Here is a 13,326-nt window from a genome sequence, read left to right on the forward strand (position 1 = left end):
TTGCTTTTAGGTCTTGGATAGGACGCACTTGGCCTTCTTTTCTGGGCACAGTAAACCGGTTTGAATAAAACCCCTGAAAACATTCCTGAGAGGGAACTGGCACAATCACCCCTTGTGACAGCAGATCCTTAATCGGTCTGGAGATAGGCGCAGATTGGACTGGAAGCATCTGTCTGAAGACGAGACCAGAATTCTATCTTGTACCCTGATTGGATCAGTTTGTGAACCCATTTGACCTGAACAAGGAAGTCCAAGGTCCCGGAAAGAAGTGAAGGCGCCCCACCCCGGAAGCGGGTAAGGGAGCCCCTTCATGCAGACGAGGATTTGTCTGCAGATCCGGACTGGCCAGTCTTTGATTTACCCGACCATGGCTTCTTGGATCTCCCAGAAGACCTGAACGGCTTCCCTTTTTCTTGTGACCGGGAGGGATGAAAAAGCCACTTATGAGCAGTGAAGGAAGGCCCCCGTATATGATGTGGTGCCTTGCCCTTAGAGGACTAAGGAAGAAGAGTACTCTTCCCCCCTGTAAGGCCCTTTATCAGCTCGTCCAGAGAGGAACCAAACAACCTCTCCCCCATAAAGGGAAGATCTGTCAAAGCTTTTTTGGGAGCCTGATCCACAGACCAGCTTTTTAACCACACCATGCGTCGAATAGCAATCCCCACTGCCGACACTCTGGCCACTAGGGGAGCCGCATCCAGGGACACATCACGCATTAACACCAGGACTTGAGCCATCTGGTCCATTAGTTCCAGCACCGCTGGGGGGGGGAGCTGTTCAGCTTCCAAGTTACCCTTTAGTAATTTCACCCATTCAGTAACAGTCTGACACCATACAAGAAGATTGATTGGTTCCTCAAGCCAAAAAATAGTGGGATTGTGTAGGCAATTTTAAGATAAAACACAATTTATTGATACAATAATAAGGTAAAACACGAAGGGATGCAACAAATAAGCAATTTTGTAACATAGGTACTATGCATCAACAGTACCCTCAGAAGGGAGGTGAAGGCACAGGGCGTTTATGGCTACCAACACTTTTACATACAAAATCTACCTTTGACACCAGGCTTTCCAACACTGCTGTAATCGCAGACAGGATGCCAACAACTTGCCAATTCTTGTGTTCAGTGGCAAATGCCAATCGAGCTCTATGGTGCCGGGCAGTGAGCAAAGGGCCCACTAGAGGATGTAGGGCCCTCAGGCCACCCTCATGAAGTCTGTTTCTGTTTGCTTGGTCAGAAACATTCACACCAGTGCCCTGCTGGAGGTCATTTTGTAGGGCTCTGGCAGTGCTTATCTTGTTCCTCCTTGCACAAAGGAGCAGACACCAGTCCAGCTGATGGGTTAAGAACCTTCTATGGCCCTGTCAAGCTCTCCTAAAGTAACTGCCTGTCTCCTGGAATCTCCTCCATGCTCTTGAGACTGCTGGGAGACACAGCAAACCTTCTGGCAATGGCATGTGTTGTGCAATCCTGGAGGAACCTCTATAGGGTCCAGGTATCGCATAATACAAACAGTAGTGACACTGACTCTAGCCAAATGCAAAACTAGTGAAAAACATTCAGTAAAGACGAGTAGGGAAAAAAACATCAGTGGCCTCCACCTTAAAAACTATTCTTGTATAGGAGGTCATCTCATTGTTGCCCACCTAGTGCACCTGTAACAACCCCCTCTACTACTTAACTGACCAGATCAATATCTCAGCAGTTTAATTGACTTGATGCTATACTCGTATTAAAAAAGTGTACCTTTAATTTTTTCGAGCAGTGTATATCAACCAAGGAGTCAAACATATGCATGAATCATGGTGGACTATATCCCTAAACTTCTTAGTGCAATTTCTGCTCTCATTAGGTAATTTTATATAGTGGCAAAACTCAATCAAATCGCCTTCAGCCAGGTAGCACGAGTAGGGGGTGGTGGACTTCCACCGCAACAAGATTTCACTTCTCGCATAAAATAAAGCGTAAATAAGGAAGCGCTTAGTGTATCTATCATGCTCAATATCCTCCATATCAACAGCAACAAAACAGGGTCTACGGGCAAGACCACCCTACAAAGCATGGTGCAAGACCACACCATGTGCATGGTACCAGCCTCGGTGGAACACCTGTTTCTGCCTGGAGATAAATGTGGCCAGCTGTTGGGCGGTGTAGTATGCCCTGTGAAGGAATTTCAGTTGTATAAATCTATCCTTTGCTGAAATCATATAAGTATAAGTCAAAAGGAGAGACACAGTCCTCCCAGTTGTCCTCATTGAGGGCAGGGATATCAGTCTGCCAACGTTCAAGGGTACAGGTACACTTTGTGTCATAGGTCACAGACAAGCCGAGGTACAAAGAAGACAAGGGTTTCCCCATGACCTTCGAAGACCAAAGGCACTCAATAGGATCAGACTAGCATGAAGGGGTCTGGAAAATCTAAACTCCACAGATCTAGGCAGAAAGTACGTATGTCATAGGCAGGGAAAGGACATAATCTCACAATACCAAAATACATGCTTCAAAGTCATCACACCACGTTTAGCCTATAGGTGTGGGTCAGGAATCGAATAAAGATGGGGAAGAGATGGATTGCCACACAGGGGAAGATGTGGCTAAAACTTGGAGGGCTCCATATACAGTATACGCTACGAGCTTGGGTCCACAACCACACTGTAACCTTCATAGGTCCTGTTACATATAAATAAGCTTGAGGGCCTCTAAAAAAACAGATTTAAAGATGCATAAGGACCCAGAAGAAACCCCCCCAGATTTACCACAGGGTTCTGTTGAGGCTGAGAGAACCACCGCCGCACAGTAACAAGCACAGCCACCCAGTAGTATAAATGAAAGTTAGGAAGCGCAAGACCACCAGGGGGGGGGGGTTCAAAGTGACGCCGGACAACACTCCTGATAGCGCTCAACCAACCAGGCTCAGGGAGGGATGCAGGTTACCCGAGAAATGAGGAGGGGAGAGCCATAACATAAAATCCAACGACTATTTATTATCACAAAAAAATAATATTGCACTTACAAACATCAGACGACAAAAACGTAGATGAGAGGGATTGGAGGGAGGTAACAGCCGCCGGCCGGACGGCTCCGCTCGCCCGTCCTTCACAGCAAGTAGGTAGGTGTGACGTCAGCACGCCGTGACCTGACTAGTTTCATCAGAGAACCCCCGCTCATGCAATACCTGGAGCTGGTAAGAGTACCCATCCTCACTGGTGCCCTTTAGGTTCTATTATATGTCTACTTTTTAGTCCATCTGGTAAGCGGTTTATCTCACTATTGATTTACCCTCTTGGTTCAGTCATTAAGGGGATCCTATCCTTTTCGGTGGTGGCTGTCACTATTCATCAATATTGGATTTTTAGCTTCACCATTTGGGTGTCATCATTAGTTGTTTTATGGTTTTACGCTATGGCGTTTGCCTTTTTTTTCCTTTTTGTCTAAACTTATCCTTGGAGATTTGCATCACCACGGTACGGGCTTGCTGCCTATTTTCTGAGGTCTGCGGATTCGGTTTCCATCATTTTGGCTACAGTATCTGCTACTTCTGGTAAGCGGTACCTGCACAAGTCACAACTCATTTGTTATTCACTTTCTGTTACTGGTTTACACTATGGTGTCGTTTTTCTCCTTTTTACCCATACACTATTGAGGAGATTCATATCGGAGCCCTTCTGAAGCTTGCTGTGTTCCATATCTGAAGACCCTGCCTCTACTCATTTGGCTCTTTAATGATTGGAATCTGGTAAGCGGTACCTGCACCAGGGTCATCTTTTTTCTTTTCATCTATGGACATTCATCACATGGACTGTTTCAATTGTTAGCGCAGCTTAATATATACATTTACTTTTTGGGGTGTCAGTCGCACTTGAAGCTGCTGCTTTGCTTATTTGAATTAGCGCAGTTGTTTTCCTCTTTTTATTCACTGGACTTGAACTGTTTAAGTTTCAAAAAAACTGTACAAAAGGGGGTGTTCTACAACTTTTGACTGGTAGTGTAGGTAAAAGGTAGCCGGAGGACTGCAGCATTTTGGTGCAGCAAGATTTTGAGGCTTTAAAAAATCTGGCTAGCCAATGTTGTCAGGTAGACCTAGTCAGTAACAGACGACAAGTTAAAAGGAGTTGTAAAGACAGGTGTTTTTTTTTTAAATCTCTGATGCATTCTATACATTAAGATAAAAAGCCTTTTGTGTGTAGCAGCCCCTCTCAGCACCCCCAGTACTTACAGAAGCCCCATCTCTATCCAGCAATGTCCACAAGTCCCTTGCCTGTACGGCACGCTTCCTCCTGATTGGCTGAGACACAGCAGCAGCGCCATTAACTCCCGTTGCTGTCAAAGTCAGTTAGCCAATCAGGGGAAAGAGGGGGCAGGGCCGAATGGCAGCTCTGTGTCTGAATGGACACACGGAGCTGCAGCTCGGCTTGGTTTCCCCCATAGCAAGCTGCTTGCTGTGGGGGCATTCAACAGGGGGGGAAGGCCAGGAGCAGCGAAGAGGGAACCAGAGAAGTGGAGGATCCGGGCCATTCTGTGCAAGCTACTGCACAGAGGAGGTAAGTATACCATGTTTGTTATTTAAAAAAACATGGGACTTTACAATCACTTTATTGTATATGTAGGCCTGGTTCACACTTTAGTGGCTATGCAAGCCATGTTTTACGTGGGCATGGCATCGCTTTAATTTGAATAGGCTGCCATGCCTCCACAAACCACAGGGAAAAGGTCCCTTCCCATTTTTAAAATCACAGCCTGCACAGGAAATGTGCGGGTGGTTGTGGCTGCGGACCCTTAGAGGGAATCACCCACACAAGTCAAAACCAGGGCGTGAACTCAATCACTCAAATCTCATATACGCTTTAACATTTGATTAACATTTAAATTATTTTCAGAAGTGATTTCTAATATTTTTACATTTAATGCTTTAATTAAAATAAAGCAATGAAAGTTATTGTTCAGGCATTCCCTTTTACAGGGTGACAATGTTCTGACCATGTAATTCCAGATGTACTCCTGCAATGTCACCCTGCCTTCTTGGAGACAACAAGTGGTAATTTCAACATACAGTATGTTACCTTACAAATGGTCGTTATCTGAAAATCAGCCTTGAGAAATGTACTGCAGCCATCACTGGAGTGCATGCATATCCAGTGAATAGAGAGCTGCTCCACAGAGGCTGCAGGATATCAATAACCACGAGAAGCAACAAGGAAAAAAACCAAAAAAACAGTGCAACGATGGTTGGAAAAAAAGTGAACACAGTATTTTAGGATAAAAATAATGGCAACTGTAATAAAGCTTTACCATTTTACAAAGCCACATATACCAACAGAGGGGTACCTGCCAAGTTAAATTTAATAAGGTTTAGGAGGCACGGATCGACACAGTATCTGACTGATGGTTCGTGTACCCGATGAATGTCTAATCCATAATGCTTCATAGACATTTTTATTTTAATTCCTTCTCTGACCACAGTTGGTTTGTATTTGAGTTAGCTTTTGCATTTGAGATATCCAGCAAACCTATACTCCTTTTAGGTGCATGTCTTACTTTGATTTTTTAATGGCTATGTACAGTATCTCACAAAAGTGAGTACACCCCTCACATGTTTGTAAATATTTTATTATATCTTTTCATGTGACAACACTGAAGAAATTACACTTTGCTACAATGTAAAGTAGTGAGTGTACAGCTTGTTGAACAGTGTTAATTTGCTGTTCCCTCAAAATAACAACACACAGCCATTCATTTCTAAACTGCTGGCAACAAAAGTGAGTAAACCCCAAGGGAAAATGTCCAAATTAGTCCCAATTAGCAATTTTCCCTCCCCAGTGTCATGTGACTCAGTGTTACAAGGCCTTAGGTGTGAATGGTGAGGTGTGTTAAATTTGATGTTATCGATCTCACTCTCTCATACTGGTCACTGGAAGTTCAACATGGCACCTCATGGCAAAGAACTCTCTGAGGATCTGAAAAAAAGAATTGTTGCACTACATAAAGATGGCCTAGGCCAGTGTTTCTCAACTCCGGTCCTCAGGGCACACTAACAGGCCAGGTTTGCAAGAAAACTGAAATACATCACAGGTGATATAATTTGCTGCTCAGTGATTGCCGTATTCTAGTCTGCATCTCCCCAAGGTAATACTTAAAATCTGGCCTGTTAGTGTGCCCTGAGGACCGGAGTTGAGAAACACTGGCCTAGGCTACAAGAAGACTGCCAAGACCCTGAGACTGAGCTGCAGCACTATTGCCAAGACCATACAGCGGTTTAGCAGGACAGGTTCCACTTAGAACAGGCCTTACCATGGTCGACCAAAGAAGTTGAGTGCACGTGTTCAGCGTCACATCCAGAGGTTCTCACCATGGTCGACCAAAGAAGTTGAGTGCACGTGTTCAGCGTCAAATCCAGAGGTTTTCTTTGGGAAATAGACGTATGAGTGCTGCCAGCATTGCTGCAGAGGTTGAAGGGGTGGGTGGGGGGGGGGGGGGTCAATCTGTCAGTGCTCAAACCATAAGCCGCACACTGCATCAAATTGGTCTGCATGGCTGTCATCCCAAAAGGAAGCCTCTTCTAAAGGTGATGCACAAGAAAGCCTGCAAAAAGTTTGCTCAAAACAAACAGACTAAGGACATGGATTACTGGAACCATGTCCTGTGGTCTGATGAGACCAAGATAAACTTATTTGGTTCAGATGGTTTCAAGCGTGTGTGGCGGCAACCAGGTGAGGAGTACAAAGACAAGTGTGTCTTGCCTACAGTCAAGCATGGTGGTGGGAGTGTCATGGTCTGGGGCTGCATGAGTGCTGCCGACACTGGGGAGCTACATTTCATTGAGGGAATCATGAATGCCAAAATGTACTGTGACATACCGAAGCAGAACATGATCCCCTCCCTTCGGAGACTAGGCTGCAGGGCAGTATTCCAACTGCCACTGCCTTGCTGAAGAAGCAGAGGGTAAAGGTGATTGACTGGCCAAGCATGTCTCCAGACCTATACCCTATTGAGCATCTGTGGGGCATCCTCAAATGGAGGTGAGAGGAGCGCAAGGTCTCTAACATCCACGAGCTCCGTGATGTCATCATGAAGGAGTGGAAGAGGACTCCAGTGATAACCTGCGAAGCTCTGGTAAACTCCATGCCCAAGAGGGTTAAGGCAGTGCTGGAAAATAATAGTGGCCACACAAAATAATGACACTTTGGGCACAATTTGGACTTTATGACTTAGGGGTGTACTCACTTTTGTTGCCAGCACTTTAGACATTAATGGCTGTGTTGAGTTATTTTGAGGGGACAGCAAATTTACACTGTTACACAAGCTGTACACTCGCTACTTTACATTGTAGCAAAGTGTAATTTCTTCAGTGTTGTCATATGATAAGATATAATAAAATATTTACAAAAATGTGAGGGGTGTACTCACTTTTGTGAGATACTGAAACTCTTCATGGCAATCTAATACTCACTGTATTAATCTGTATACAAGACTATGTGTGATTGAAGACTGAAATCTGATGCAGTAGCCACTGGTGCTGTGGTCGTTTTGTTGTCACTTTTTTATTCTGTTTTTTAGGACCTGCATGTTTCTCTATTATATTGAAAATACAAATAAAAACAAAATACATTTTTAGAGTGCTTTGGCAAACCAATTTTTTTTTTGTTCAGCTATAGTTTACATGAATTTAATCCAGATTAAAACTGCATGTTAACACATGCACATTAACATGTGTTAGGTTGCGTTTTCATGAGTGTTGCATTAGGGCAGCCCAATGATTAAAAATGAGGTGCCAACGCACCCCAGTGTGGCCAAAACTGAACCTTACCATTTTTTGGGCAGATGTCAGAGGGCTTCAGCATAGGTGAAATGCCTTAGTATGCTGGAATGTAATTCAAAATGAATGGCACCCCCAGTAGATGAAACATGCTTTACCATGTGCTGGGGTAATGCCTTCATCACTACAACAGAATATATGAACTGGCATAGTTAAAAATCTGCTGAGGTAAAGGAATGTACACAAAGGTAGGGGTTGCATTAAAATAGTAAACTTCTGTTAGATTCCAGTTGCAGTTAGTGTATGCTTTAGTTCTTGTCACCATTCTAGATAAAATAGAGGATCACAAAATTTGTGCTCCACAAAAGGCCAATGTCTACCACTAATATATGGTAAGAATGTAACAGAACGCATTAATCATTTAAATCTAGAGAAAATCGGCTTACCTTTTAAACCCTGCCATAGTGGTCACCATCCTCTCTAACTCTTCCACCTGCAAAGAAAAACATGCAAATAAAATTCCTTCCTTATCTCTGTTCAGATACACCTTGGATCAACAATCTAGTGTTATTTCTATAAATAATAAAGTGTCTTTAAACCCATAATATAAAAAAACTGTCATCACATTAAACACTGCATTGCATACATGCAAGATCAGCATTTTGCCATTCATTTTGCATAAAGTTAAACAAACCTAGTTGATCCTGCCGTTCAGTAGCACTGCTTCCCTGCCTGTGTCCCTGCGGCAGCCTCTAATTCTATGGAGTGAGCACGCTCCTCTTTCAGGGCACAGGCAAGCCGTTGTGTAAGTGTGTGTATATACTTATCAGTATACACATACTGTACATAGATTTATACACACATACAAATATACTTGCTTAGATTAGTCCTCAGTTTCGCTCACTGATCTTTCTATACAAACGGAATGAGCAGGGAAAGATCAAGCGACCTCTACAACTCAAAAAGGAAAACAATATTTACGTGTTTTTTGCAAAGGTTCACTGCCACCGATCTTCATAGCAATCAATAGCAGCGAACAGCTGTGTGTTGGATATCACTCTAACATCCAGTTATATGTTCTGCATTTAGAAACACATCAAACTTTTTTAACTACATTCTACTAAATTGGTTGGAACTAGCTTCTTAGGGAGTCTTTCACATTTTCACAGCGCTTACTGAAGAAGCCTTTCTGCATGGGGAGATTCATTAATTTAAGACACAGGGTGTCCATGACCTTAACCACTTTACCACCGGAGGATTTTGCTGTCTTGCGTCCAGGCCACTTTTTGCGATTCGGCACTGTGCGAATTTAACTGACAATTGCGCGGTCGTGTGACGCCGTACCAAAACAAAATTTACGTCCTTTTTTTTCCCGCTAACAGAGCTTTCTTTTGGTGGTATTTGATCACCTGTATGATTTTTACTTTTTGCACTATAAACAAAAAAATAGCGTAAATTTGGAAAAAATTATACTTTTCACATTTTTTTTTTTTAAATCCCCCCCCCCCCCCCCCAAAAATGTAAAAATCTAAATTTTTTTACATTTTTGGCCAATTTGTTTTCTGCTACCTATGTTTGGTAAAAAAAAATCACAATGAGCGTATTTTGATTGGTTTGCGCAAAAGTTATTGCGTTTACTAACTAAGGGAAAGATTTCTGTCATTTTTGGTGTTTTTTTTTTTTAACGAGTAATGGCGGCGATCTGCGATTTTTTTTGCGGGACTGCGACATTGTGGCGGACAGATCGGACCCTTGACTGACATTTTTGACACTTTTGGGGGTACCAGTGACATTACTACAGTAATCAGTGCTATACATATGCACTGTTACTGTAAAAATTACACTGGCAGGGAAGGGGTTAATTTTATTGGAGAGGGAGGGGTTAATGTATGCCTGGTGCTTACTAACGTGTGTGGGGGGAGGTGACTGAGTGACACAGGGATAGATCGCAGGTTCAGCTATGCTGAACCCTGAAATCTGACCCCGTCTGTCACTTAGGAGATCCGCCCGCTTTGTTTACACAAGTGGGCAGATCTCCAGACTCGATTCTCCGACGATCGGGGAAGAGCGGCGGTGATCATCGCCCCTCCTCCCCTGGCCCGACTCCCTCTGTGACTGAATACAGCGGGAGCGAGCCTCCAGCGGCGCGCGCGCCACCCACAAGGGGAGGAGTCCAACGTCGCTGGACGGGAACGAGCCACTTTGCCGCAGTACAGTCAATGTGACTGGTCGGCAAGTGTTTAAACTGAACAGGGCACAAAATTTACCATGTGGACCTTTAAGTATTTATACAATGTAATACCCCCTTAATTGCCTTTCTTCAAGTTCAGCTATTCTTTCTTCATAGCTGAGGTAGAGATGGTAAGGCACAGGGGAAACAAAACTGAAAAATTTGAGAAAAAATGGATTTGGTCTTACTGAGACACAGCTCCATGTCTTCTAGACCATAAGACTTATGCTGCTCTCGCTTCAGGAGTAGGACTAGGCGGAAACCTTTTGGTTACGCCCCTGAGGCAGTCCCAGAGGTTATACCATCACTTCCTGCTATAGGACTTCCGTTTGTAATAAGCAGTGTCAGAAGAACACATACAGTGCCTTGCGAAAGTATTCAGCCCCCTTAAGTTAATACTTTGTAGCGCCACCTTTTGCTGCGATTATGCGGGTATGTCTCTATCAGTTTTGCACAGAGACTGAAATTTTTGCCCATTCCTCCTTGCAAAACAGCTGGAGCTCAGTGAGAATGGATGGAGAGCATTTGTGAAGAGCAGTTTTCAGTTCTTTCCACAGATTCTCGATTGGATTCAGGTCTGGACTTTGACTTGGCCATTCTAACACCTGGATATGTTTATTTGTGAACCATTCCATTGTAGATTTTGCTTTATGTTTTGGATCATTGTCTTGTTGGAAGACAAATCTCCGTCCCAGTCTAAGGTCTTTTGCAGACTCCATCAGGTTTTCTTCCAGAATGGTCCTGTATTTGGCTCCATCCATCTTCCCATCAATTTTAACCATCTTCCCTGTCCCTGATGAAGATAAGCAGGCCCAAACCATGATGCTGCCACCACCATGTTTGACAGTGGGCATGGTGTGTTCAGGGTGATGAGCTGTGTTGCATTTACGCCAAACATAACGTTTTGCATTGTTGCCAAAAAGTTCAATTTTGGTTTCATCTGACCAGAGCACCTTCTTCCACATGTTTGGTGTGTCTCCCAGGTGGCTTGTGGCAAACTTTAAATGACACTTTTTATGGATATCTATAAGAAATGGCTTTCTTCTTGCCACTCTTCCATAAAGGCCAGATTTGTGCAGTATACGACTGATTGTTGTCCTATGGACAGAGTCTCCCACCTCAGCTGTAGATCTCTGCAGTTCATCCAGAGTGATCATGGGCCTCTTGGCTGCATCTCTGATCAGTCTTCTCCTTGTATGAGCTGAAAGTTTAGAGGGACGGCCAGGTCTTCGTAGATTTGCAGTGGTCTGATACTCCTTCCATTTCAATATTATCGCTTGCACAGTGCTCCTTGGGATGTTTAAAGCTTGGGAAATATTTTTGTATCCAAATCCGGCTTTAAACTTCTCCACAACAGTATCTCGGACCTGCCTGGTGTGTTCATTGTTCTTCAAGATGCTCTCTGCGCTTTAAACGGACCTCTGAGACTATCACAGTGCAGGTGCATTTATACGGAGACATGGCGGCGGTTCCCCATCCGGAGAGGACACCATGGATGTTTAGCACAGAGCCGGTTAAAGGCAACCTATACACCATTATTTATATGGTATAACTTATGGGCTTCTCCCATTGAGTTATAGAGAGATGCCATCATAGTTTAAGTGTTTGGTGGCAGCCAGGTCTTACCAATCCTGGGCTAGTTTTCCCTTCCTATGATACCGAGCTCTGACCAAATCCATGAGTGTCCCTTCGTTACTAACTATTAATTATTCTGCGGTGACTTTTGTCCTGCATAACAAATATACAGAATCCTCTACATTACTTACAATTAGGCTCCAGACGAAGCCTCTATATAAGGCGAAACATGTTGAGCAATTGAACCATTACTCTTTGTCACCATTATCTGATTTTGTATGGGATAGTGTTTGCCATTGGATTGACCTCTGACAGCATCTCCATTACGTATTTACAGTCTTTTTTATGATTAACAGCATTGTAACCATGTATAATTACACCTAGTAGAACTGCTGTATGTTATATAGTTGATTGGTGTTAGCCGTATAGGCCCTAATCAATTTTATATTGTATATATTTTCTCATTTTTGTCTTTTTTCCCCTTCCCCCCTTTTTTTCCCCTTTTTTGTTACGTTTATGGAATTTGAATAAAAATTGATTTTAATTACTTCATGTGGCTGGAAAATCCCTTCCTTCCCAATCTTCCATGACTTCTATTGAGTAAACTCTAGGATTGGCACGATCATTATTTCTTCCATATGCTCAGATTGCTGCTGTCTGAAGGCATATCTCATTTATTAATAAACGGAGACTTGATTACACACAGGTGGATTCTATTTATCATCATTAGTCATTTAGGTCAACATTGGATCATTCAGAGATCCTCACTGAACTTCTGGAGAGAATTTGCTGCACTGAAAGTAAAGGGGCTGAATAATTTTGCACGCCAAATTTTACAGTTTTTTTATTTGTTAACAAAGTTTGAAATCTCCAATAAATTTTGTTGCACTTCATGATTGTGTCCCACTTGTTGATTCTTCACAAAAAATTACAGTTTTATATCTTTAGGTTTGAAGCCTGAAATGTGGCAAAAGGTCGCAAAGTTCAAGGGGGCCGAATACTTTCGCAAGGCACTGTATTACAGTATACCTGTAGGGGTATACCCTCGCGCCACTTGATCGGGCCTGTATGTTATGAAATTCCTGGTATTTGGTCTAATAAGCAGCAGCTGGGGGATAGATTAAGTGAAGAGAAGAAGGCTTCCAGTAGGGGAACCTCACCTCAGCGCTTGCTATAAATGAGCTATTATATTTAAAGATCTCCTATTCTGAATATGTGCAATATTTGCCAATAAATATGTAAACCATTAACTGTGCAAATTATGTTTTACCTAATGAACTGTGCAATTGTGCAGTATATAAATCCAACAGCTCACAAAATGAACACAAGTGAAAATTCCGCAAAACGTGTCCAAAAAGAACTTGTGCAATTATGCAGTGTGTTAATACAACGTATCACAAATGTGCAACACAATATGGTATTAGTGTAAAATCCACAATATTCCACAGGAAAGTGCTCTGTGCACAATTGAAGATAAAGTGCTTAAATAATGAAAAATCTGTCCATGCACAATGTGCAATAAGCCAAAAGTTGGGATGGGATGTGCATAAAATAAAAATACAAATGTCCAAATATACAGTTTATGACAAAGTGCTGGTGCTTGGGATGTGCTTGGGGTGTGCCGGTGATCCTCAGCTGGCTGCTGGATTACCACTTTTACAAAGTGTATGATCCACACGTGTATAGATAAAATCACTCACCAGATGATGTGGGTTATATCTGTCATATGACAGTACAACCTTTACCGCTTGTGTGGTTACCCCA

The 13,326-nt window shown here is 43.0% G+C and overlaps 1 protein-coding gene across 1 annotated transcript in view; it reads right to left on the bottom strand.

Annotated features, from left to right (window-relative positions):
* The window catches only part of ADSL (adenylosuccinate lyase), a 481,027-nt gene that overhangs the window by 229,633 nt on the left and 238,068 nt on the right, over positions 1 to 13,326 (bottom strand). Inside the window, exon 6 of the mRNA XM_082265904.1 lies at positions 8,204 to 8,250. Coding sequence (XP_082122030.1) covers positions 8,204 to 8,250 — 47 coding nt within the window. The remainder of the gene's footprint in view (positions 1 to 8,203; positions 8,251 to 13,326) is intronic.

This window comes from Pelophylax lessonae (genome assembly GCF_965119305.1).
Source record: "Pelophylax lessonae genome assembly, chromosome: 8".
Classification (NCBI taxonomy): domain Eukaryota; kingdom Metazoa; phylum Chordata; class Amphibia; order Anura; family Ranidae; genus Pelophylax; species Pelophylax lessonae.